This window comes from Gracilinanus agilis, chromosome 5 (genome assembly GCF_016433145.1).
Source record: "Gracilinanus agilis isolate LMUSP501 chromosome 5, AgileGrace, whole genome shotgun sequence".
NCBI lineage: Eukaryota > Metazoa > Chordata > Mammalia > Didelphimorphia > Didelphidae > Gracilinanus > Gracilinanus agilis.
In genome coordinates, this window is record NC_058134.1 from 299,387,805 (window position 1) to 299,409,720 (window position 21,916).

Consider the following 21,916-nt stretch of genomic DNA (forward strand, 5'->3'; position numbering starts at 1 on the left):
CCCCACCCCGCCCCCTCCGGCCCCGCCCTCCCCTTCCCCAGCTCCGGCTCCCCCTAGCCCAGGCTGGGCTCTGGCCAGAGTGCTTCCAGGCGGGATAATTGAAAGGAGCAGGACAAGTCTCTTCTGGACAGAGCTAAGCGGGCGGGCGCGCAGGGGCCGGGGACTGGCGGGCACCCCACGTCCTCACACGCATACAAACCAGTGTCACACTCTTCATACACACACACATACACGCTGTCACCCACTGGTCCCTCTGGCCGGTCCTCGGCGGCCCCCCACGTCCAGAAGGAAGGAGCAGGAGCTGCCCGGAGGAGGAGGAGAAGCCGTTGCCCTCCCCGGGCCGCCCTTTGTGAGCGCAGGGGGCTCACCCCCTTCCATCTCAGTGTCCCGGGCCCCATGGAGCCGGCCTGGAAGCCGCGGCCGCTGGCGCTGCTGGCCCTCGTCTTGCTACTGGCCGCCAGAGGTAAGGAGCAGGAAGGGGGGGCAGGGGGCCAGGTTAGGGGGGGACGTGAGCTGCCGGGGAGAGGTGCCTTGCGCCCCCAGAGCGCAGTCGTTGGGAGGGGGAGGGGGCAGGAGGCGGTGCCGGGGACCTCAACCTTCTCCTCTTACAGCCTCTCTGTGGGATCCCCTGGCACCCCGTTTCTCTCCGAGACTCTGAAGTTTGGGAACTTCTGGTCCTTCTCCATCCTCCCTAGTCCCTTCCAGACTCTGTCCTGTCGTGTTCTGGCTTCCTGTCTTGCCCCTTTGGAATCCAGGGTCACTGGCAGGCGCTATCTCCATCCTCTCCCCCTGCACCCCAGGTGCCCAAGGGCTTTTGGGCCTAGGCTGCCTCCCTGGGGCGCCCCTCCCCCATTGCCCACCATCCCTTCTCACTCTCCCTACTTGCCTCAGAGCTTTTTTTTAGGAAAGGGATGTATTTTTCACCTGTGTGACTTTATTGCTTCCCCGTTCCTGGTCTCAGTTTCCCTATCTGTCAAAAAGGGAGTTGGGCTGGGTGATCCCTTCCTCATCTTCCAAATGCTATTCTTTCACCTCCTCACCAATCCATTTGAATGCCCAGACTAATGTGGCAGAACGAGGAAGGGCTTGGGAGTTGAGAGCACTGGGCTCCATTGGCTTTGGGTGTCTGTCTCTTGGCCAGGAGCACTATTGGGGGAGGTGGCCCTCCTACCCTGGTTCACCATCCCTTTTCTCTTATGTAAAGCCATGTTATGGAGGGCGGGGGGCCTGGGGGAAGGGAGCAGTGGCTGGGGAGGGGGGGTGTATCCTGCCTGCAAAGTCCTCAGCTCCAATCTACATCTTCCTAGAGCTGTTATTAAAACAATTAAAGCCAGAACCATTCCTGGAGGCTGGGGAGATGGGGGTGGGGGCGGGGTTAAGAGAAAGGAGGAGGGACTAAAAAGTCTGGGAGATAGAGCACATGTTTTCTTTCTCTCCCCATGGGCATCCTGCTAGAGTCCTCTTTCTTACTAGGAGAGTCCAGGTCTTGGGAGTAGGGAGGGGACTGCTTTGGACTCAGTCTGAGGTTCTGTCTTCTTGCCCGGACTCTGTAGCGATTGGTCATGGATGGGATTTCATTTTCCTGAGTTGCGTGTTCCTTATCTGTAAAATGGGGCAGCAGGACTTCTAGCACTTGGTATGGGGAGAAGGCTTGTCAAAAGCTGAAGACTTCAGGAGAGTACTCTCTGGGAAAGCCCCAGTTTGGTGAGCACACATCTCCCTTCCATTCACAATGGACCTCCTAGCTGTGCCTAGACTTGTGCACTCCCAGGGCTAGTTTTGTCCAACTCCAGAGTCAAGTCTGGGACCTGGAAACTGATTCTCTGACTGAGAGCCATTAATTGATTGTCCTCTACCTCAGAAAGAGGAAGCTCAGATCCTACCTTGGGCGCTTGGTACAGGGTTTCAATACTAAAGGAAGCTAGGTTGGTGGAAAGAGAGAGGATCGAAGGCCAGAGGCCCAGGGGGGTCAGCTCTAGCTCTGCTACTACCTTATTCTTTTTTATTTTTTATTTTTTACATTTTTAAACCCTTAACTTCTGTGTATTGGCTTCTAGGTGGAAGAGTGGTAAGAGTGGGCAATGGGGGTCAAGTGACTTGCCCAGGGTCACTCAGCTGGGAAGTGTCTGAGGCCAGGTTTGAACCTAGGACCTCCTGTCTCTAGGCCTGACTCTCAATCCACTGAGCTATCCAGCTGCCCCCTACTGCCTTATTCTTAAGGACAAAGAATGGATCAGAGTAGGAAGGGCATACTGAGGCACCAGGAGCACCATCCCTACATAAGGGGAATGGGCCCTGCCTCTATCATCAGAGGTCTTCACTGGGTCATGAGAATTCTCCTTCAGATAGGGGGAAGATTAGATGGCCACTGAGTCTCTTCCCAACTCTGAAACTCAGTGGTTCTATCTTTTTGACTTTGTGTCTTCCCCTTCTGGGTCTCAGTTTCCTCATCCTTAAAATGAGGGGATTGGACTAGAATGATCTCGAAGGTCCCTTTCAGCTCTATCACCTATTTTTGAAAACTGAACTGTGGAAATTGGTCAGCTGAGATTGCCTTCCTAGACTCCTGGCAGTGGATAGTGGCTTCCACCCTCTGGCATGGGTTGCTGGGCCTGGCTGCTGTAGAAATGGGTCATGGGAAAGGTTCTATACCCTTCCCCCATCTCAAGCTTTCTTCTCAGCAGTCAGAGGCCTGACCTCCAAGCTGACTGGTTGCTCGCCCCAAGGATAGGCTTCTTCCCCCCTGGAGTCTTCTCCTTTTATGGCCTTTGGTGGAGGGATTTTTCTTTTGGTGGGGTCCTCAGACATACCAGGAAAGCTTTTTAGGTAAGCCTGAAAGAGAGTGCAGCAGAGATAGATGTTGAAGGTCCCAAAGAGTGGAACTGTGAGGAATTGATTTTTGTCATGTATTTACCAAACCCTGACAAGGGCAAAGTCTCTCCTCCCCTCCCCCTGGCCTCCAGAGCCTCACTGTGGTGCTCCGGAAGGTCTAGCCAGAATAGAACAACTTCAAAATCAACCTGGCCCAGCTAAAGGCAGAGACAAGCACCAGAGAAGTGCCTCGTGGAGACCAAGTGGGATGCTTTAGAAGAGTCCTAGCTTCCAAACCCAGGACCTGCATCAGTGAAGAGAGGAATGATGGATCCCAGAGTCTGAAAGCATTAGGCTGGACAATGAGACAGGATGACCAGGGTCAACCTCTGTTCCAGTCAGCGTCTAGTGACCCTGCAGTAATACCCCAAGTCAAACAAATTCAGGAAAATGCTGCCTACGATATGCTTTCCTGGAGGCTTTTGGCCACATTGAGTTCCCTGGTGTCCTGTGAAGAGTCAACTGTGGGATGCTGAGAAAGGACCACAATGATATTTTCTCATCCATACCCTGTGCTGCCTCCCAGGTGGAGCAGTGAGAAGACCACTGGTGGTGGAGCCCCTGGTTCGAAACCCATTGCTCTTACCACTTATATGGTCTTAGGCTGGTCATTGCCCTCCTCTGGGCCTCAGTGCCAGTTCTAGGTAGATAGCGAACACTGTGCTTTAATTAAGGGCCTACTTTGGGCACTGTGGCTACAAAAACGAAGAATGAAATCATCCCTCACCTTCTGCTTATGGGACCTAGAGTTAGAGCCCAGGGTCTAAATCCTGGCTCTGCCACTTTGAGACCATGACATGACCTTGGGCAAGTCATTTCCTCACTCCGGTCTCAGCTTCCTCCTCTGTAACACATAAGCCTAGGCAGCTTCTATGCTGGCCCCTGCTTCCAGGAGTATTCAAGCGAGAGCTAGTGTTGCTGCTAAGTATATGCCTCCTGGATAAGTATATGGTAGGGGGGAAGTACAAGGCAGAACAGAGCTACTGCCCTTGTGGAGCTTAGTATCTAGTTGGGGAATTGAGCAAAAGCAGCACAGTCTGTGAAAGCCAGCAGTGTTACTGTACCTCAGGGTATGCAGAAAAGCAGGCCCTGAGGTCGAGGTGTAGCCAGGAGGTGGGGAGGTTATTCTCAGAAGAAAAGATCCTAGAAGACCTTCTGGGAGAGGTGGCCCTAGAGCGTGTTGGTGAACCTATGGCACAAATGCTGGGCCCTGCCTGACCTGCTCCCCTCCCCTGCTCCACATGTGCCTGAGGATGTATCTCACTTCACCTGCCCCTCTACCCAGCAGCCCAATGGGAATGCTTCCTCCCTCCCTTGTCTGGGGCAAAGGGGGGGGTGCTCAAATGTGGTGTGAGGGTTGCAGTTTGGGCACTCGGTCTCTAAAAAGTTCGCCATCACTGCCTTAGAGGCTGGGATAGAATCGGAGTGGTCAGGATAGTGGGGAGAGAAGGAGAGAGCATCGGCATCCCAGTTCCATGTGTAGGAAGTAGTTTGAGCAAAGCTGTAGAAATCATGGAGCGCCATGTGCTTTGGGGGAGCTAAGAGGTGTTCAGTCCAGTCATTACCTGAACAAGAATCCTCCCTCTCTCTAACCTGCCTGAGAAGGGTGTCCAGCCTTTACCCAAAGCCCCTGGGAGGGAGACTTGCCATCTTAGGGGACAGTCCATTGCGTCACACATCTCTATAGAAGAGGAAACTTTTCAGGCCTTTTCTTGGAAGGGAGCCTGGCCTGTGGGAAAAGCACTGGAGTGAGTCACGAGGCCTGGATTCAGATTGTACCTCTGATGCTCTGTGACCCTGGACATCACTGCATCTTCCTAGATTGGCTCAGTTCCTTTATGTCTGAGATGAAGAAGTTAGGCTGGGAACTTCTGAGGTTGTGCCCTGATCTAATTCAATGCTGCATGCCCCTCACTCCATCCCTTTCTGTGTGGGGCTCAATTCTAGTGTCTCTGTTCTCAAGTATCTTAAAACCACACGAGCCTTTTGACTCTTTTAAAGGCCCCACAAGCCAAGCAGTTTGCAGCATAGAAACAGGGCAGCACCCCCTCCCCCTTCTCCCTGACCAGCTTTTTTCCTTTTTCTTAATAGTCGGTGCCCCCTCACTGAAACCATATACAGAATGTAACAAAACAAATATCTTGGTGAGACCGTCCCGGCGGGATGTTTTTTATTCAGTCCATTTGGGAATGTATTTGTTTGAAAACCAGCAAAGAGAGGATAGCTTGGCCCATTTCGGGCTTGGGGTATTTGGAGAGTGGGTGGTCAAGGGCTGCCTGGGTCTCCGGGCTGCCACATTCCTTTTGGCCGCGGTAGAAGAATTTATGGCTCAGAAAGAGCTTCGTAACATGATCTGGGCAAGGCAGAATGCATCAGCCCTGAGAGAAAGCAGCTGGTGACCGATAGTATCACAGGATGGTTGGAGAGCTGGCAGGGGCCCTGGAGACCATCTAGCCCAGGCTCCCCCACGTGGAAACTGAGGCCCACAGACGTGCAGTGACGTGCTCCAATACGCATGACTCCCAAGTGTCAGGGCTGGGGGTAGAACCCGGTTTTCTGGACTCCAAACCCGAGGCTCTTTGCACTCACCTGGCTGTGCTCTGCAAACACTCCACCAACGCACACCTTGTGTTTTCAGAGTCTTGGGGGTGGGGTGGGGTGGGAATAGATGGGGTTGCCCATCAGGCAGCTACCCTCCAGGAAGGGCTGCCAGAGCAGCCTTACAGAACTAGCAGAAGTGAGCAGAAATCCTGGGGAGGCAGCATGGAGATAGCAAGGTTGGGGGGCAGGGCAAGTACTCCAGAACTGGGGGCTTCCTGCTCAGCTTAGTGAGGTGATTAGAGAAAACACGAACGGGAAGTGGGAGCAAGAACAAAGGCTAAACTTTACTGGGAACATGTGGCAGCTGTTAGCCTTTGAGGCAACATTGCTGGCGTGCCCCTCCCCCAATGCTTATTTAACACAGGTGGTTGGCTAGCTTGGGCTTGTGTGGTTGGAGGTGGGCTCAGCACAGTTCTGTGACCTTGGGCAAGTAACTTTGCCCCGAGGGAGGAGGGGAGGCCGGAGCTCCAAACTGGAGATCCCCAGAATGTCTCCCCTTTGAATCATGAAATCCTTCTGAGGCATGTTCTGAACAACTTCAGAAATGTGGTGGGTTCTGCATTCACCATCCAGGGTTGGCAATGAGGTGGTATGTTTGTATGTTCCTCCGGCAGTCGAGGCTTCAAATAGCTAGAACAGTGATGATGAACCTTTTAGAGACCGAGTGCCATGCGCTCCCAGAGACCGCGTGCCATGTCCCACCCTCCCACCAAGGGCCGGGAACGCCCTGCTGCCCCTTTACCCCACACAGGGGAGGGAGAAAGGCTCCCATTGGGCTGCTGGGTAGAAGGGTGGGTGATGTGAAAAAATGTCCTCAGGAATGGTGGAGAGGGGGAAGGGAGCAGTTCTGCCAGAGTCCCTCTGTCTTTTTAGTAATAAACTGGGGGCAGGGGAGGCATACATACCCATAGAGAGTGTTCTGCATGCTGTCTTTGGCACCCCATGCCTACGTTCACCATCACTGGCCTAGAATCTACCTACGCATCTATTTGATCCCATGACGGTCTCCCATAAAAAAATACTTCAAGTAGGAAATGCCAAATGTTAGCAGAGTCAAGAAAGAGCTGTCTGTCGGACAAAGGGCTGGGGTAGAGGGCAATGGGAAATGTGTGGTACTCACTGCCTACTACTGATTGTATGTAGTACTCGATGGTCACCCTGCCACCGGGGCTGGTAAAGGCCTTTGGGCGCACATGGCTCAAAGCCCAGGAATAGTTGTTGGTTTAGAGACACCAAATCTAGAGAAGATGGCATGCCCTCTGTCTGATAGATAAAAGTAACAGTGAAGAATATGTGAGAAATACTCAAGAGGTGCCCAGCCATTTGCTTTATCCTTTTTAAAAAATCATTGAGAAGCAATGCGGAGGACTTCGCATCAAAGTCTGGAAGGAAGCTAAAGCCCCATCTTGGCTTAATTCTTGTATGGGCTTGGGGACCACAGTGGGTGTGGTGTGGGGAACAGAGCATCACATCTAGGGGGAAGAGATGGTATCAAATCCTGACTTTCTTCCTTAGTACCTCAGAGATCTGGGGCAAATTCTTCCCCTCACTTTGGGCTTCAGTTCCCTCATCTGTTAAAAGAAGGGCTTGGACTCCTCTAGAGAACCTCAGGGGTTCTTTCCAGTTGGGAGAGTCCGTGTATGTCAGATCGCTGTTTTGTGTAGTAAAGCAGAAGAAACCTGGACACTGGATAAATAACTCAGAAAATCTTGAAAACCTGTTCACGAAGGAACTAAGAGCTCCAGATGTCTGACTAAGGCAATCTTCCTAGTCAGGCTGATCAGGGCCATCAGGGGAGTAGAGGATGTGAGGGTGCCAATATTTTATGACCAATGAATAGACCAACTAATTATTGATCACCCACTATGTGCCAAGCATCTTTGCCTTATAGAGATGGGGGCTGAACTATTACCACTATGTTCTAGTTAACCCGGATGACTCTATGCCGCCTGAATATACTTCGTGCTCTCCTATCTCTCTACCTTGGCTCCCGAACCTAGAATACTTTCCCTCTCCTTCACCTGTTGAATTCTTGCCCATTTTTAAAAGCCTAATTCAAATGGTACCCCCTCCAGGCACTGCCCTGACTCATAACGGTTGGCCCACCTCCCAAGATACCTCCTTGAGCACTTTGTTCTACCTTCATGAATTTTTCCAATATTGTGTGTTTTAGCCATCTGTGTTGATGTCCTTCAAGGTCCTGGTCCTCACCAATGTCATAGGTACCTCAGGCACTTAGGAAATGGCAGCTGAATTGAGCTTTTTATCCTGCTCCCTACTTCCTAGAGAATGAAAATCTCCTGAAATCCTAGCATCTGGGTGGAGGGATCCGCAGACCTCCAGCCCCCTGAGAACAGGACAATATTTTTTGTTCCTTAATAAATGGCTTCCCAAGAAGAAAGGCAGCTTGGGGAAGCAGGAAGTCATTCATTCATTCATTCATTCATTCATTCATTCAGCACTAATGTGTGGTAGACCCCGCTGGGTTCTGGACACAAAGACAAAAGTGAAGCCAGCTTCTGCCCTCAAAGAGCTCACATTCTTCACTCTATGGGTCCTCAGTCCAGGGGCATCAGTGATGATTAATATTGAACACCAGCTTGCTGCTAGATTGATTCTACTCTGTGGTTCCCTTGGCCCTCATTTTAAAGTGTTTGAGCCCCACAGCCTCATTGAGCAAATAGCTGCCAGAACATTCCAACCTTTGAGCTTGTGAGGTAGAGAGATCATTAATCCCGTTTTAAAGATGAGGAAACAGGCCTTGAGAGATGATGTGTGACCAGGATCCCCTAGCCAGGTAGGCCTTGAGGTCTTCTTGCCCTTGAGGACAGCATAATGGTCACAGAGGCAGCTTTGGAGCTTGGAAGACCCTAATCTGCCTTCCTAGAGCCAACAGTCTGGTGACATGCCCCAAACATCATAGAAACAACTCATGAGGCTGAGTGGAGTCTGCCTGCACACATCAGCCCCAATTTATGGGACTCTGGGCTCTTGGGATCTCTTGGATCTGCCCCGGGCCCCAGGCATATGCCCACCTCTTTTGGGGTTTCTGCATCATAGACCAAGGGCTGAAAGGCATCTCTGGGGTCATCTGCTTCAACCTCTTCCTTTTTTTTAGAGAGGGAGACTGAAGTTCATAGAACAGATTAGCCCAAGGCCACCAAGGGGGTGCCAAGAAACAGGAATTGGAAACTAGACCCTCTGTCTCCAGAACCCATATTCATTCCACTGAGCTGAAAGAAAGAAAATAGATTAGGTGGTCTTTGGGGCCCCTTTGGGGATTCTCTGCTATCAGTGGCTAAGGCCAAGGATTGGAAGGAGAGCTTGCTTTGGGGCCCAGTCCAAGGGGAGAGATTGTGTCACTGTCCAAGTGCCAAAGGGGATCTCCTCCTTCTTGGCTTCTCTAGAAAGAGGAGGGCTTTTGATCCAACTCCGGGGGTGCTGCAGGGTGGGTGGGGGCACATCTGACAAGGAGAAGGCTTAGATGTCATTCCAAGTGGTTTTGTTTGGATTAGAACAAGCATGAAGCCAGCAGAGGGTCTGCTGAGATGGGTTGCCTGCCAGAGGGGAGAGAGAATCTGCTTATGCTTGTGTTCCAGGAGACTCCCGCCCTCTGTTTTTCTGAACTCTCAGACTAAGGTTGGAGCATAGTTTAGCTGCTCCTCCATCCTCAGGCTGATGTGAGGCGGCTCTCTTCCTGGGCTTGGAGACATGTGCTGCTCTGGGCTTAGCTGTCCTGGACCTCAAGCCAAGGAACATACACTTTAGATCTGGGGGCTTGAAGCCTTTCTGAGACCCTGGAGGTGAGGGGAGGCGATGGGTTTGGAGCAGGAAGGGACCTTCAGAGTCACTGTGACCAATTCCCTCCTATTTGCAAATAGAGAAACTGAGGACCAGAGCCAAGGCCACCCAGCTAGTGAGTGCCACAGTGCCATTTGGGGGGATCCATTCCCTTCCACTGACATCTAGACAGGGGTCTTTTCTCCCTTTGTTGTTTATTTGGTTCTAAAGTTGTGTCTTTCAAGTTTTTTTGGCTGGGGTCCTTGTTCAAGACCCCCCTCCCTTTGTATCCCTCATGATGGTGTGGTCAACTTGGTGGTGTGGTGGAGAGAACGCTGGGCTTGGGTCTGGGAGAGATGGGTTCAAGAGCTGCCTCAGATACTCACAGATACCCTGGACAAGCCTCAGTTCCCTCACTTATAAATTAGAGATAATAATAGCCTGTACCTCACAGGGCTATGGTGAGGCTCAGATGAAGCGTGTGTGTCTATATGTGTGCATGTACATATACATGTATGTGTCTCTGCCGGCCTTAAAGCACGATCTCGAGGTGAGCCATTCTTGGTTGGGAGTCGGGAGACCTGGGGATGAGGCTCAGTTTGACTGCGGCACAGCCACGTGTGTGGCCTCGACTCTCCGGGCTTGGGTGTCCTTTGTGGCTCCGGAAAGTTGGTCTAGACAGTCTCTGAGGCCTCTTTGGCTCTGGCCTCCCACATGTCATCCTTATCCTCTTCTGAGCTGAGGAGGCCTCTTTCCTTAAGGCTCCCCTCCCAGCAGTGTCTTTAGCAGCCCTTCCCTGGCTGGCCTGCCCGCTGAATCAGCTGGCACTGTTTGAGGGGAGGAGGCTAGAAAAGACGGCTGCATGGGAGAATGGGATGACCGGGCCTTCCTGTTGTTTCTTTCCTTGTCACATGTTGGGTCCCCTCCCTTGCTCTGCTGGAAGCGGGAATTCTCAAAGACGGCGGAACCCTTGATTATAAAGCGGCTCTCTCCCGTGGCTGTGCAGCGGACCCTCTTATCCCCACCTGTGCTGCTTCCCCAAGACCCAAACTGGCCTCCTCCTCCTCCTCCTCCTCCCAGATTCACCCCTGCAGTCTGTCCCTCTGTCCTCAGCTGTAAGCATGCTAGAGAAAACTTCTCCTAGATGTGCCGGTCAACTTGGAGGGTGCCGTCCCCAGACCCTAAACTTTCAAAAGCTCCTTAATGTCCAAATGATAAAGTCCAAGCTGCTCTCTCAGATGACCTTTCCAGCCTCATCTTAACTCTCTGACTCACAACTCACCTTCTCGACTCCTCCTTGAACTCACCTTCTTCTCTCCCTTCCTCCCTTTCTCCTGAGATGCCTGGCCTCCTCTCCAGGGGGCTTTTGGGAAATCTTACCCATTCCTCAAGGCTAGATTCTTCAACAAGGCCAGGATTTTCCCCACCTGGCTCACTCCCCAAATCACTGAAGTGGCCCTCAGAGAGCAGCTGCCCTCGGGAGACTCTCCCTTGGAGAGAAGACTTTGGATTATCCTGTTTCTACCACCCACTTTTTATGGACCTCGAAGCATCCTGGTTTCTCTCTGGGTCTCAGTTCTCTCACCAGTCACGTGTGATTGTTGGCCTGGGTGGCGAATCAGCTTCATCTTTGGTCTTTGGTCCCCAGTCCGTAGGAGATGCTTAATCAATGCTCAGTGACCGATTATATCCTGTGAGCCTTCCAAGTTCCTAATTTAATGGCTCTTTGCCTGGACCTGTCCTGGGATTTATCAGCGCAGTCACACGATCACAGGCTCGAGGGTCTTCAGAGGCTGTTTGGGCCAGGCCCCTCTTTTTTGATATACCCCGACCATTCCTGTGTATTGGTTCCAAGGCCAAAGAGCATAAGGACGAGGCAATGGGAGTTAAGTAACCTGCCCAAGGCCACATAGAAGTGTCTGAGGCCAGATCCGAACCCAAGACCTCTCATCTATAGGCCTGTCTTTCAATCCTCGGAGCCACCCAGAACCCCTCATTTTACATAGAAGGAATCTTGGCCCAGAAAGAAATGACTTGCCCTGACCCTCAGCGCTAGCCATCCTTTGTAGACTACTTCGTACGTTGGATGAAATAAATAAAAGCAATCTTTTTTCTAAACTCAATCAACTAACCACTGAAGAGTTACTAAATAAATGCCTACTGGGTGCTAGACACCTTGACCCAAAGGTAAAGAACAAATCTCTGCTCTCCGGGAGCTTCTACTGTAATGAGAAGGAAGCCCATGGATGTGGAAATAGGGACCAAGACAGCTAGGGTGATGGAGAGGCTGAGACGGGGGTCAGGAAGACCCACATTCAAGTCCTGCCTTAGGCACTTTCTTGCTGGTGATTTTGAGTGAATCACTGAACCTCTGCCTCAGTTTCCTCAAATGTTAAATGGGGGTAGCAATAGCACCTACCTCCCGGGGTTGTTGTGAGGTACCCAATGAGATAAGATTTATAAAGTGCTTAGCATACAGTAGATGCCACACAAATGCTCATTCCCTCCCCTTTCTCCTTACAGAGTAGGTGTGAGGCCCTTCTCTACCTTCTCAGATTGCGTCAATATTCTGATTTCTACCTGGAATTCCGATAGTTTTACAGTTCTTGCTGCATAAGATTGAAAACTTTTTCAAATTTCATACTCATAAAACAGTAATTTGGGGGGAAGGGAAGACGGAAACAGAGCTAGGATGTCTTCGGCATCAGGAAAGTCCAAACAATCTCCATCCGCCACCCCAGCCCCAGAAGGGCCAAGATTTCACACCAATCGTGGGAATCTCTAAAAGGACTGAGATTTCCCTGCTGTCTAAGATGATGAATGGCCCCGAGCGGCACTGGATCAGCTCCTGAGCGGTACCTCCGGAGCAGCCTGGGCGCCTGACATGTCACACAGCCAGGATGTTTCACAGATGGTCCTGCACCAAAGTCTTCTCGACTCCACAGCTCTGTTTGCTCTCCACGACACGTTCCAAAAGTCAGACCACATTGCCAGGGACTCCTCTCTTGCACTTACCTTACCTCCTGCTCTTTTGACATTTGTCAGGTCTCCCTTGTTAGCCTTCGAGCGAGGGACTTTGCCTCTTTCCTGTACTCGGTATTCTGATAGTCCCCCTTTAGAGGGGCTCGGAGATCCTGGGGCCCCTCTCCTCAGCAAGCCCTCAGAGGAAAGTGGGAGGTATGACAACTCCTCATCTCTTTCCCCCAAGAGAGGAAGTCCTTTGGCCAAAGTCTTGGTGATGTCTATGAACGAAAGCCTCCAGGCACCAAGGCTCTGTTTTCTCTGCTCTAGCACTGTGGGCCCAGCAGGCACTGTTTGCAGTTTTAATTGAGTCCTCCTAAGTGCCTACTAAAAGTCTGCTGAATGTGGGAGCAGCTGGGTAGCTCAGTGGATTGAGAGCCAGGCCTAGAGACGGGAGGTCCTAGGTTCAAATCCGGCCTCAGACGCTTCCCAGCTGTGTGACCCTGGGCAAGTCACCTGACCCCCATTTCCTACCCTTACCACTCTTCCACCTATAAGTCAATACACGGAAGTTAAGGGTTTAAAATAATAATAAAAAAAAAGGTAAAAGTCTGCTGAATGGCATTGTGGGTTTGCTCTTGGTAAAGCCTCTGACTGGCCCTTGGTCTGGAAACCTCATAAAAACCTCGTCGTCGCAGGGTAACCCGGGGATCTCTAAAGAAATCTCTTCAAAGTCTGTAGAGAGATTTTTCCTTTTTAGAAACTACAAATTCAATCACTCAAGAGAGAGACAAGGGGAGGAGGGGTGGGAAGGGAGGGAGGGAGGGTTATATTTCCAGATGTTTACCATTTCACTAAGCCGTCTTTGTGCAAAACGGAGACAGGCCAAATAATCGACAAACAGTTGGGCTACTCAGAATCTGTCCTGATCCAGTGCCGCTCAGGGCCATCCATCATCTTAGACAGAAGGGAAATCTCAGTCCTTTTAGAGATTCCCCTGATTGGTGTGAAATCTTGGCCCTTCTGGGGGGTGGGGTGGGGGATGGAGATTGCTGGAGATCTGGGCTTAAATTCTTCTTGGGGATTTGACCACAGGCAATGTACTTCCTTCAGTTTCTTCATCTGTAAAATTCTGGCACTGGGCACTGGATGTTGTCTAGGGCCCCTTCCTGCTCGAAAAATCTGGCAATCTTTATAATATGGGCTTCACTGTCACCCTGGACACCTCAGCCAAGCATGTAGTAAGCTCTTGCTAGGCATCAGGCACGGTGCAGAGCACTGGGGCTGGGTGAGTGGCTGGGTGGCTGGGTGGTAGTTGCCCTTCATGCTTGAAAAAGACCAAAATGATATCACAATGTTGGGACTCATGTACAGTGTGTCCAACTGTGGCTGACCAGACCAATGTACGCTTGGGAGGCTCTGCCACAAGTAGGCATATGAACATTTGGGATGGAGAAGTCCCTAAATCTGCCCAGTTTCTTTTGTGCTATTGCTATTCTGCTTTACTCACAGAGCACAGTGTCTTCTTGGATGCAGACATGCCATGCTGGGTGGCCCTGGGCCAGGGTCTCCCATATTTCACAAGCAATACCAGGATTCTTCAGAGAGACCTTGAGCGTGTCCTTGTATTGCTTCCTCTGACCTCTTGCCTTGCTTGAGTTCCATAAAAAGTCTTTTAGGCAAACATATGTTTAGCGTTTGAACAGCGTGGCCAGCCCAACAGAAGTTGGAGGTGGAGGCATCTCCAGGGGAAGAGGAGATGGCAGAGTACAGAGGGGGTAGGCATGGCACAGTACCTGGTACACAGAAGGCACTTACTAAATGCTTGTCAATTGACTGATGGACCCTTTGAGCTCCCAGCCTAATCTAGCAATTCCTTCTTCCACATCCCCAACAGTGTGGTGAGGAATAGGGCTGAGATTCACACCCAGGTCTTGGGATTCCAAAGTCAGCACACTCTTCATGAAACCTCTGCCTTGGGGTCTTTGAGTTAGTCCTCCCTACTTGACTATAGTGAAAAGAATGATGGATCTGTGCTCAGAGGTCCTAGGTTCAAGTCCTACCTTTGCCACTCAGTCCACAGGTGACCTTGGGCAAGAAACTTCCTTAAGCCTCAGTTTTCTCATCTGTAAAGTAAAGGGGTTGGGCTGGCTGGTCTCTAAAGCCCCTTCTAGTTCTAATGTCGTCAACATCATCCTCATGAAGAACCCCTTAAAGTTGGCAAAGCACATCAGGCACAACATCTCAATGAATTTCCCTAATAGCCCTGTGAAGGGAGTACCACTGGGATTATTCTCTCCAGTTTACAGATGAAGAAACTGAGGAGGAGGACTTTAAGGACTTTTATTTATTTAAATAATTTTATTTATTTTATTTTATTCAAATGAAAATCTCTCTTCTCTACTTTCTCTTCCTCACCACCACTACTGAGCAAGCAAGAAAAGCCCATTTCCTGTTGGGAGTATGTCTAGTCAAGCCAAACAAATCCCCCAGTAGGCTGTGTCCCCCCTAAATGTCTGCTTCTGTGATGAGGTCGTCCCTTCATGGATCTTCATGAATCCTCTGGTGTCCCACACGGGCGTTGTGTGGTTAGAGTTCCCAAGATCTTTCAAGCTGCTTGTTTTGTAAGTGACTCTCCCAGTGTTCTATAGCCAGTCATCATTTCAGGGGAGGAGACCCACAACTTCTCAGCCATTCTTCTCACAGGGGCTAAGGCGGGTGGCTTTCTTGAGTTTAGGAGGCCAGAAGCAGAACAAACCGAGGAGTTCGACTTGTAACCTTGCTTAGGTTTGAAAACCTTCTAGATTTGGCTTCGAGATGAAAGATCATGGAACCCAAATCACTTTTCCCCTTCCCCAAACCCTGCTGAGACCAATAGCACCCACCCCGGCCCCTGCCCCTGCTGGAACCCCAGAACAAAGCAGTTGTTCCACTTCATAGGGCACTGTTTCTTCCCATGCAGCAACTTGACAAATCCATGATAGACTGATGTTCTGGACTTCTACTGTCCGTACCATACTAAGGACTATACAAGCCTGGGAACCAAAAGCCCCCTAAGCTAACTCCATTGGGAGCACCCAGCCATCTGGACACAAGTACCCCACTTTGACCAATGGAGACGATCCAGGTTATCTCATCCCAGACCACCATCCTGTGAAAGATTGCCCCCTTCTCCATCCCAGGGGAGACTCTTAGCCATCTAAGGTTGTGGGCTCCCCCCACCCCTTTCCCACATTAAAGCCTTGCTACAATTCTCGGCTCTCTGCCAGCCAGGTTGGACAGCAGATAAGTGATCCCTGGGGGAGGGGGCCTTAAATTTTGGTTCCTCAGCCATTTCAACTTTTACCCCCTACACCTGCCAATCAGCAAATCAGCTGTGGGGTGGGACCTGTGAGTAGCCACCGTTGTGGCCTGGGTGAGCTAGTGAGATGCAGTCTGAAAAAGAAAAGGGTGAGATTTGAAACTAGGGTTCCTGACTCCAGGTCCAGATGCTTCTTCTATCCCAGCCCCACTTGGCCAGAGTCTGTGTGGTGGTCAATGATGTTACCTGGATCAAGTGGGGGTGGGAATGGAGCAAGTAGTCAGGATGATCTTTCTTCACTTTTTCGCCTCAGACTTTTTTGTATCAATTTTGTCGCCCTGGACAGCTCCCTTAGCTGCTCTGCCTCAGTTTCCCCATCTTTAAAATGAGGATCAGAGCATCTACTTTCAAGGTTGTTGTGAGGATCAAGTAAGATCATAGATGGACAATGCTTTGCAAACCTTAAAATGCTTGACAACCATCAGCCATTCTTGTGATAGCACTGAACTAAGAAGTCTTTAGCTCTGGGCAAATAATCTCTGTCCTTGGTCCTGCCCCAGTCATCATCATCATCATTATTATTATTATTATTATTATTATTATTATTATCATCATCATCATCATCATCATCATCCAGGTTGGCAAGTATAAAGGGCTTCCTTGTGGGACTTGAGAATGGGAGGGGTGGGGGCCCCACTAGGCACACAACAGTGACTGTGGTGGGTGGTGGAGTGTGGTCCACAACTTTCTGCCACTGACAATCACAGGGTCCCTTGATTTGTTGGTCTCCTCAGAAGCCCTGACTTGACTCTCTGGCTGCCTCTCAGGGAAGGCCTCTTCCTAGGACTGGTCCCTGGCCTTCCTCTTTTGGTCTACACTTGCAGTGATTCCCAAAGTGGGCGCCACTGCCCCCTGGTGGGTGCTGCAGTGAACCAGGGAAGCGGTGATGGCCACAGGTGCATTTATCTTTCCTATTAATTGCTACTAAAATTAAAAAAAAATTAATTTCCAGGGGGCTAAGTCATATTTTTTCTGGAAAGGGGCGGTAGGCCAATAGGCTGCGTGATGGAATCAGGACTCGGAGAGCTCTGGACAGGCCAACATTAACAAGCTGGAAATGAAGAGGGATTATGGTCAAGCCCTCGACTTCGGTTATGCAAGCCAGTCCATATGGGGAGCATTTTGGGGGAGCAGGAAGGACCCTGGGAAAGGAGAGGAGAGACAGGACCATCAAATTGACTGCTAGAGGGACCTTAGACAGTCCAGAACACCAGCATCCTTGTACAGATGGGCTCTATAGCCAACTTCAGTGACTCCTGGGATGCTGATAAAGTGCAGGAGTGGAGCAGAGGTGGCGACATGTGGCCAGAGTCTGTCCATGAGAAAGAAGCCTGGGGAGGGGAGGGACCCAGGTGGGGAGGTGGCACCTACAGTCTCAGAGGGAGCCAAAACTGTAAAATGGTGGCCAATAAGCTAATGAAACATTTGGCCACTCCCTGAAGCCTAGCACCTGGACCAAAGCTGGTGAGATTCCCACTATATTTTGCTCCGGTCAAAAATGTCTGAGGTATTGGGTTCTATTCTGGGGGCCCCATTTTGGCAAAGACATCAACAAGCTGAGCACATCTGGAAGACAGAGACCAGGATGGAGAAGGGTCCCTGGAAGATCCATTGCAGGAACTAAAGAGAGACTTGGGGTAGGGGTAGAATGGGGCAGTGTGGGAGCTGTTCTCAAATGGTATCTGGAAGAGGGAGCAAACACATCCTGTGGGGCATCTTCAGAAGGAAGATGTGGGTCCAACATCTAAGACCAGATATCACTGAGCGGTATGATTCAAAAATATATAATTTGGGGCATTCTAAATTTGACAATGCCAACAAACTTAGACATTTCCACATACAAAGAATGGAAGAGGATTGTATTTGAAACTTCATTATTTACAGTCCGTTCAATGTATGTTCAATTCAACAGAATATATAAATACACATATGCATATATGCATGCATGTATGTATACGCCAACACACAAATTAGCTCTGGTTTCTGTCTTTTTTTTAATTCTATTCAGCATATTATTTCCAAAACCATCTTAATTATTTGTGACGACCCCCAGCAACGTCTGATCTTTTCTGCGTGTTTTCTTAAAACATTTCATGGATACTTTCTTCCCTTTTTTAGCATTGTTCTCATTTAGCTGCCCCCCCACTCCTACCCCATTCTCCACGCCGCCCAAGTATGCCTTTGTAACAAACTCACACACAGTCAAGTCAAATAAACTCTCGATGTTGGCCATGTCTGAAAATGTGTGTCTCTGAGCCTCTCATTTTTCTGCCAGGCAGAGGATAGCAGTTTCCATCATGAGTGTTCTGGAGTGATGATTGATCATGGCATTGACTGGAATTCTTAAAGCTTTTTCACATCGCTTGTCTTTACAATGTGGTTATTGTATAAATTCTTCCTTTGATTCTGCCCACTTCCATCTTCTATCCTGATCATCATTTCTGCCAGCTTGGTAGTGAATTCCATTGCAGCCCATAATTGGTCAGATCAGAGCCAGGTTCAGTTGTCAGAATCCAGAAGGGTAGAGTTAGGGGGTCAATGACATAACCTCATGGTACCAGGCAAAAAGCTTTCTTTTTTGACTTGCGCCATTGTGGTCATGAACAACATTTTAGCAATGGATGCTCTGCAAAAATACATTTTCCGGGGCAGCTGGGTAGCTCAGTGGATGGAGAGCCAGGCCTAGAGACGGGAGGTCCTAGGTTCAAATCCGGCCTCAGATACTTCCCAGCTGTGTGACCCTGGGCAAGTCACTTGACCCCCATTGCCTACCCTTACCAATCTTCCACCTATAAGTCAATACACAGAAGTTAAGGTTTTAAAATTTAAAAAAAAAATACATTTTCCTGGGGGCAGCTGGGTAGCTCAGTGAATTGAGAGCCAGGCCTAGAGACGGGAGGTCCTGGGTTCAAATCCGGCCTCAGACACTTCCCAGCTGTGTGACCCTGGGCAAGTCACTTGACCCCCATTGCCCACCCTTACCACTCTTCCACTTATAAGTCAATACACAGAAGTTAAGGGTTTAAAATTTAAAAAAAATACATTCTCCTGCTGGAAAGTAACATGGAGATAAATATGAGTGATGGATCAAAGAGAACTCCATTTGCCCAACTTGAAATCCAGGTCAAGTTGATCTGGATATGGGTCTGAATGGGATCCTAGATCCCTTTCCTAGCCATTCCCCAATTGATGGGCAACCTCTTGGTTTCTGGTTCTTTCCCACCACAAAAAGAGCCGCCACAAATATTTTCTGTACATACGAGTCCTTTCCCTCTTCTTCTTTGGCGTATACGCCTAGCCAAGGGATGAATCCCATGTGACCTTTCCTGCCCTCCCTTCCTCTCCCTTTTCTCAGGCTTGATTCTTCGGTGAAGCCTCCCTTCCCTAGAACTTTGGCATTTTAGAGAGAACTCATCATGCGTTGGAATTGTCTGAACTGGGGTTTTATAATAATTGATTATTTATATAATAATATATGATTCTTTATAACCTGAGCTGAAGTGAGATAAGTGAGGGAAGTCACAGCAAAGCAGTCAGGGGGTTTGGGTCATTTTCTAGTGGAGGTTAGAGGTGGCAGAGAAATGGGATCTTTCCCCCAAAACTCTGGTGTTTGCTCTGTTCATGTGTCTCTTCCATCGGGCTCAAGGGAGCATTTGCTAAAAGGTTAGTCTCTTTGTTGACTTTGGCCTTGAAGCCAATAAACAAAGCGTAGCCTTAGTCCCACTATGCTCTTAATCAATGACTGAGATGAAATCAACCTGTCGTTTCTCCCATCCCAGTGTTTTTTTTGCTATTTGGAAAAATGAAACCTGTTCTCTCCTTAGGCTGTTTCCTCCCCACCTCCCATCCCTTCCCTCTCAGAATTAGGGTTACTAATTAAGGCTACTCTGGAAGCAAAGAAAAAAGGGAGACAGGTCTTGCCCTCCAAAAGCTCATTTCTACAGGGATTAGGAGGGGGTAATACGTGTGGATAAATCAATACAAAAAAAAAATATAAAGTCATTTTGGTAAGGGTAGAATTAGGGGGTCAATGATATAACCAGTCATAGAGTCAGGATTTGAACCCAGGCCCTGGGACTCTCCATCGTGCCTTCTTATTGCCTTGTTCAGGTTGTCTCCTGGGACCTTAGTTTTTGCATCTCCTGCCAGTGAGGCTCCCACTAATTCCCCCCAGGCTGTTCTGATGGCCTGGGAGACCCAACCTTTTAGGATCCCTGTGGGGATCAGGTATGAATGAAGTATTCCTCACTCCTGAGTCTGAATCATTTTTATTTTTTACTTTTTCTCTTTCATTCTTTTATAAAAAATTATTTTTATTGTCATGCAAAGTACACTTCCATATTGGTCATTGTTGTAAGAGCAAAGTCATCCGTAATCAAACTCCCAAATAAACCCATAAATACACGGATGCGAAAGACGACTCCAACAGTTCTTTCTCTGGAGGCAGAGAACATTCCCCACCATAAGGCTTTCAGGATTGTCCCAGACCATTGCACTACTGAGAGTAGCCAAGTTTTCCCAGTTGATCGTCATACAGTATTGCTGTTACTGTGTACAGTGTTTTCCCAGTTCTGCTTATTTCACTCTGCATCCGTTCCTGCAGATCTTTCTAGCTTTTTCTGAAATCATCCAGCTTATCATTTTTTATAGCACAATAGTATTCCACTACCAATATGTACCACAGTTTGTTCAGCCATTCCCCAATTGATGGACAGCCCTCAGTTTCCAACTGAATTGTTTTAAAACATTTCTATAGTGCAAGGCCAAGAGCAGCTCCAGTGTGGCCGCGGATAATGTCCACTTGCATCCTTTCTCTATAGAGCTCTCTGGAGGCAACATGAAGGGACAGTGTCAGGGATATGGGTTCAAATCCTCCCTCTCTTTCCTGCTTATGTGCCTTTGAAGAGTTTCCCTACTCATAAAATGGGAGTATTTATAAGAGATCTCTTGTGGAAGAGGGATCAGCCTCGTTTGGCTTGGCCCTAGTGAGCAGAGAGAACCAAGAGCCCCGGGGGAAGCTTCTGAGAGGCTAATTTTGGCTCAGGGTTGGGAGAACCTAGCAGAGTGGAAGGGGTTGCAGAGAGGGGATGGTCAGCTTCTTGTTGTGAATGTGGCAGAGGGGACTAGTGCCTGGGAGGCCCCCTTTCACTTGAAGAATCCCATGATTCTGGAGTTAGCTTAAGAGATTCCCTGCTTGGAATTCTGTGAATCTTTGACCTTTGAAGGTTGATGAGCAGAACACCCAAGAGACATGAATAGGGCTATGGCCCATCTGTCCCTCAGCAATGAGAATGACCCAACCTGACCCCCTCCCATTTAATAAAAGAAGATTCCCATCCCTCACCACCTTTAGCTCTGCTTTGAGCATTTCTGCTGCCCATGGGCATGGCCAGGGGACATTATAAGTAAGGAGAAGATCTGCTGCCTAGCCTGCCTTTGTCTGCAGCTCGCTCTGTGGCTGTGAGAAAATTCCTTTTCCTCTCTGGGCCTTGGTTTCTTCCTCTGTAAAAGAGGTTGTCAAATGAGGGTCCTACGTCATAGAAATCAGGGTCAGAAGGAATGTTTAAAGTGGCAGAATCTAGACCTTTCTCTATACAGAGAAGGGAATCGAGGCCCAAAGCAGGGAAGTGATTCCCCTTAGAGTAGCAAGGAGCAGAGATGGGATTTGAAACCAGGAACAGCGATGGTTGGGGTCTGAAGACTCTTTCTAGCACCACCCTCTGTGATTCTCCTGACTCTCCATACACTCCTGATATCCTTGGCGGATCTAAAAGTGAGTGTATCCCAAATGAGGGCTTCCCTAGATTAGTGTGGGTCTCAGAAGCCAAGCTTTAGGATTTTACCTGAATGTTGGAGGTCAGCCAGCCTGGCCTGGCTAGGAATCTCATAAATGTGAGGAGCCAGCTGGGGTCTGCAAATCAACTGCTATGGGGAAAAGTTCATTCCCTCTCGGTGATGGTAGGTCAGCAGCTTCATCCAATTGCTTAACAAACTATTTATTGAGCGCCCTCTATCAATCAGCCAGCAGCCCAGGAATATTTATTAAGCACCAGCTGTGTGCCAGGCGCTATGTTAGCCATCTGGGTATTCAATGACAAAATGAAACATTCCCTGCCTTCAAAGGCTTGCTTTTGCTCAAATGTTTATTAATAGGGACCTACCATATTCCAAGGCCCTCTGCTAGAGATTGGGTACTAGGGTGGGAAAGGAGGAGATACAAAAATGTCTGCCTTGTTCTTGCTGCCATGGACCTCATAGCTAAGAGGATGCTCTCTCTCTCTCTCTCTCTCTCTCTCTCTCTCTCTCTCTCTCTCTCTCTCTCTCTCTCCCCTCATTCTCTCT

General features: G+C 49.4%; 1 protein-coding gene across 1 annotated transcript in view; it reads left to right on the plus strand.

Annotated features, from left to right (window-relative positions):
* FBLN1 (fibulin 1) overlaps nucleotides 1–21,916 on the plus strand; it is a 63,604-nt gene that overhangs the window by 6,638 nt on the left and 35,050 nt on the right. Inside the window, exon 3 of the mRNA XM_044679278.1 lies at nucleotides 384–463. Within this exon, the coding sequence (XP_044535213.1) occupies nucleotides 384–463 (80 nt within the window). The remainder of the gene's footprint in view (nucleotides 1–383; nucleotides 464–21,916) is intronic.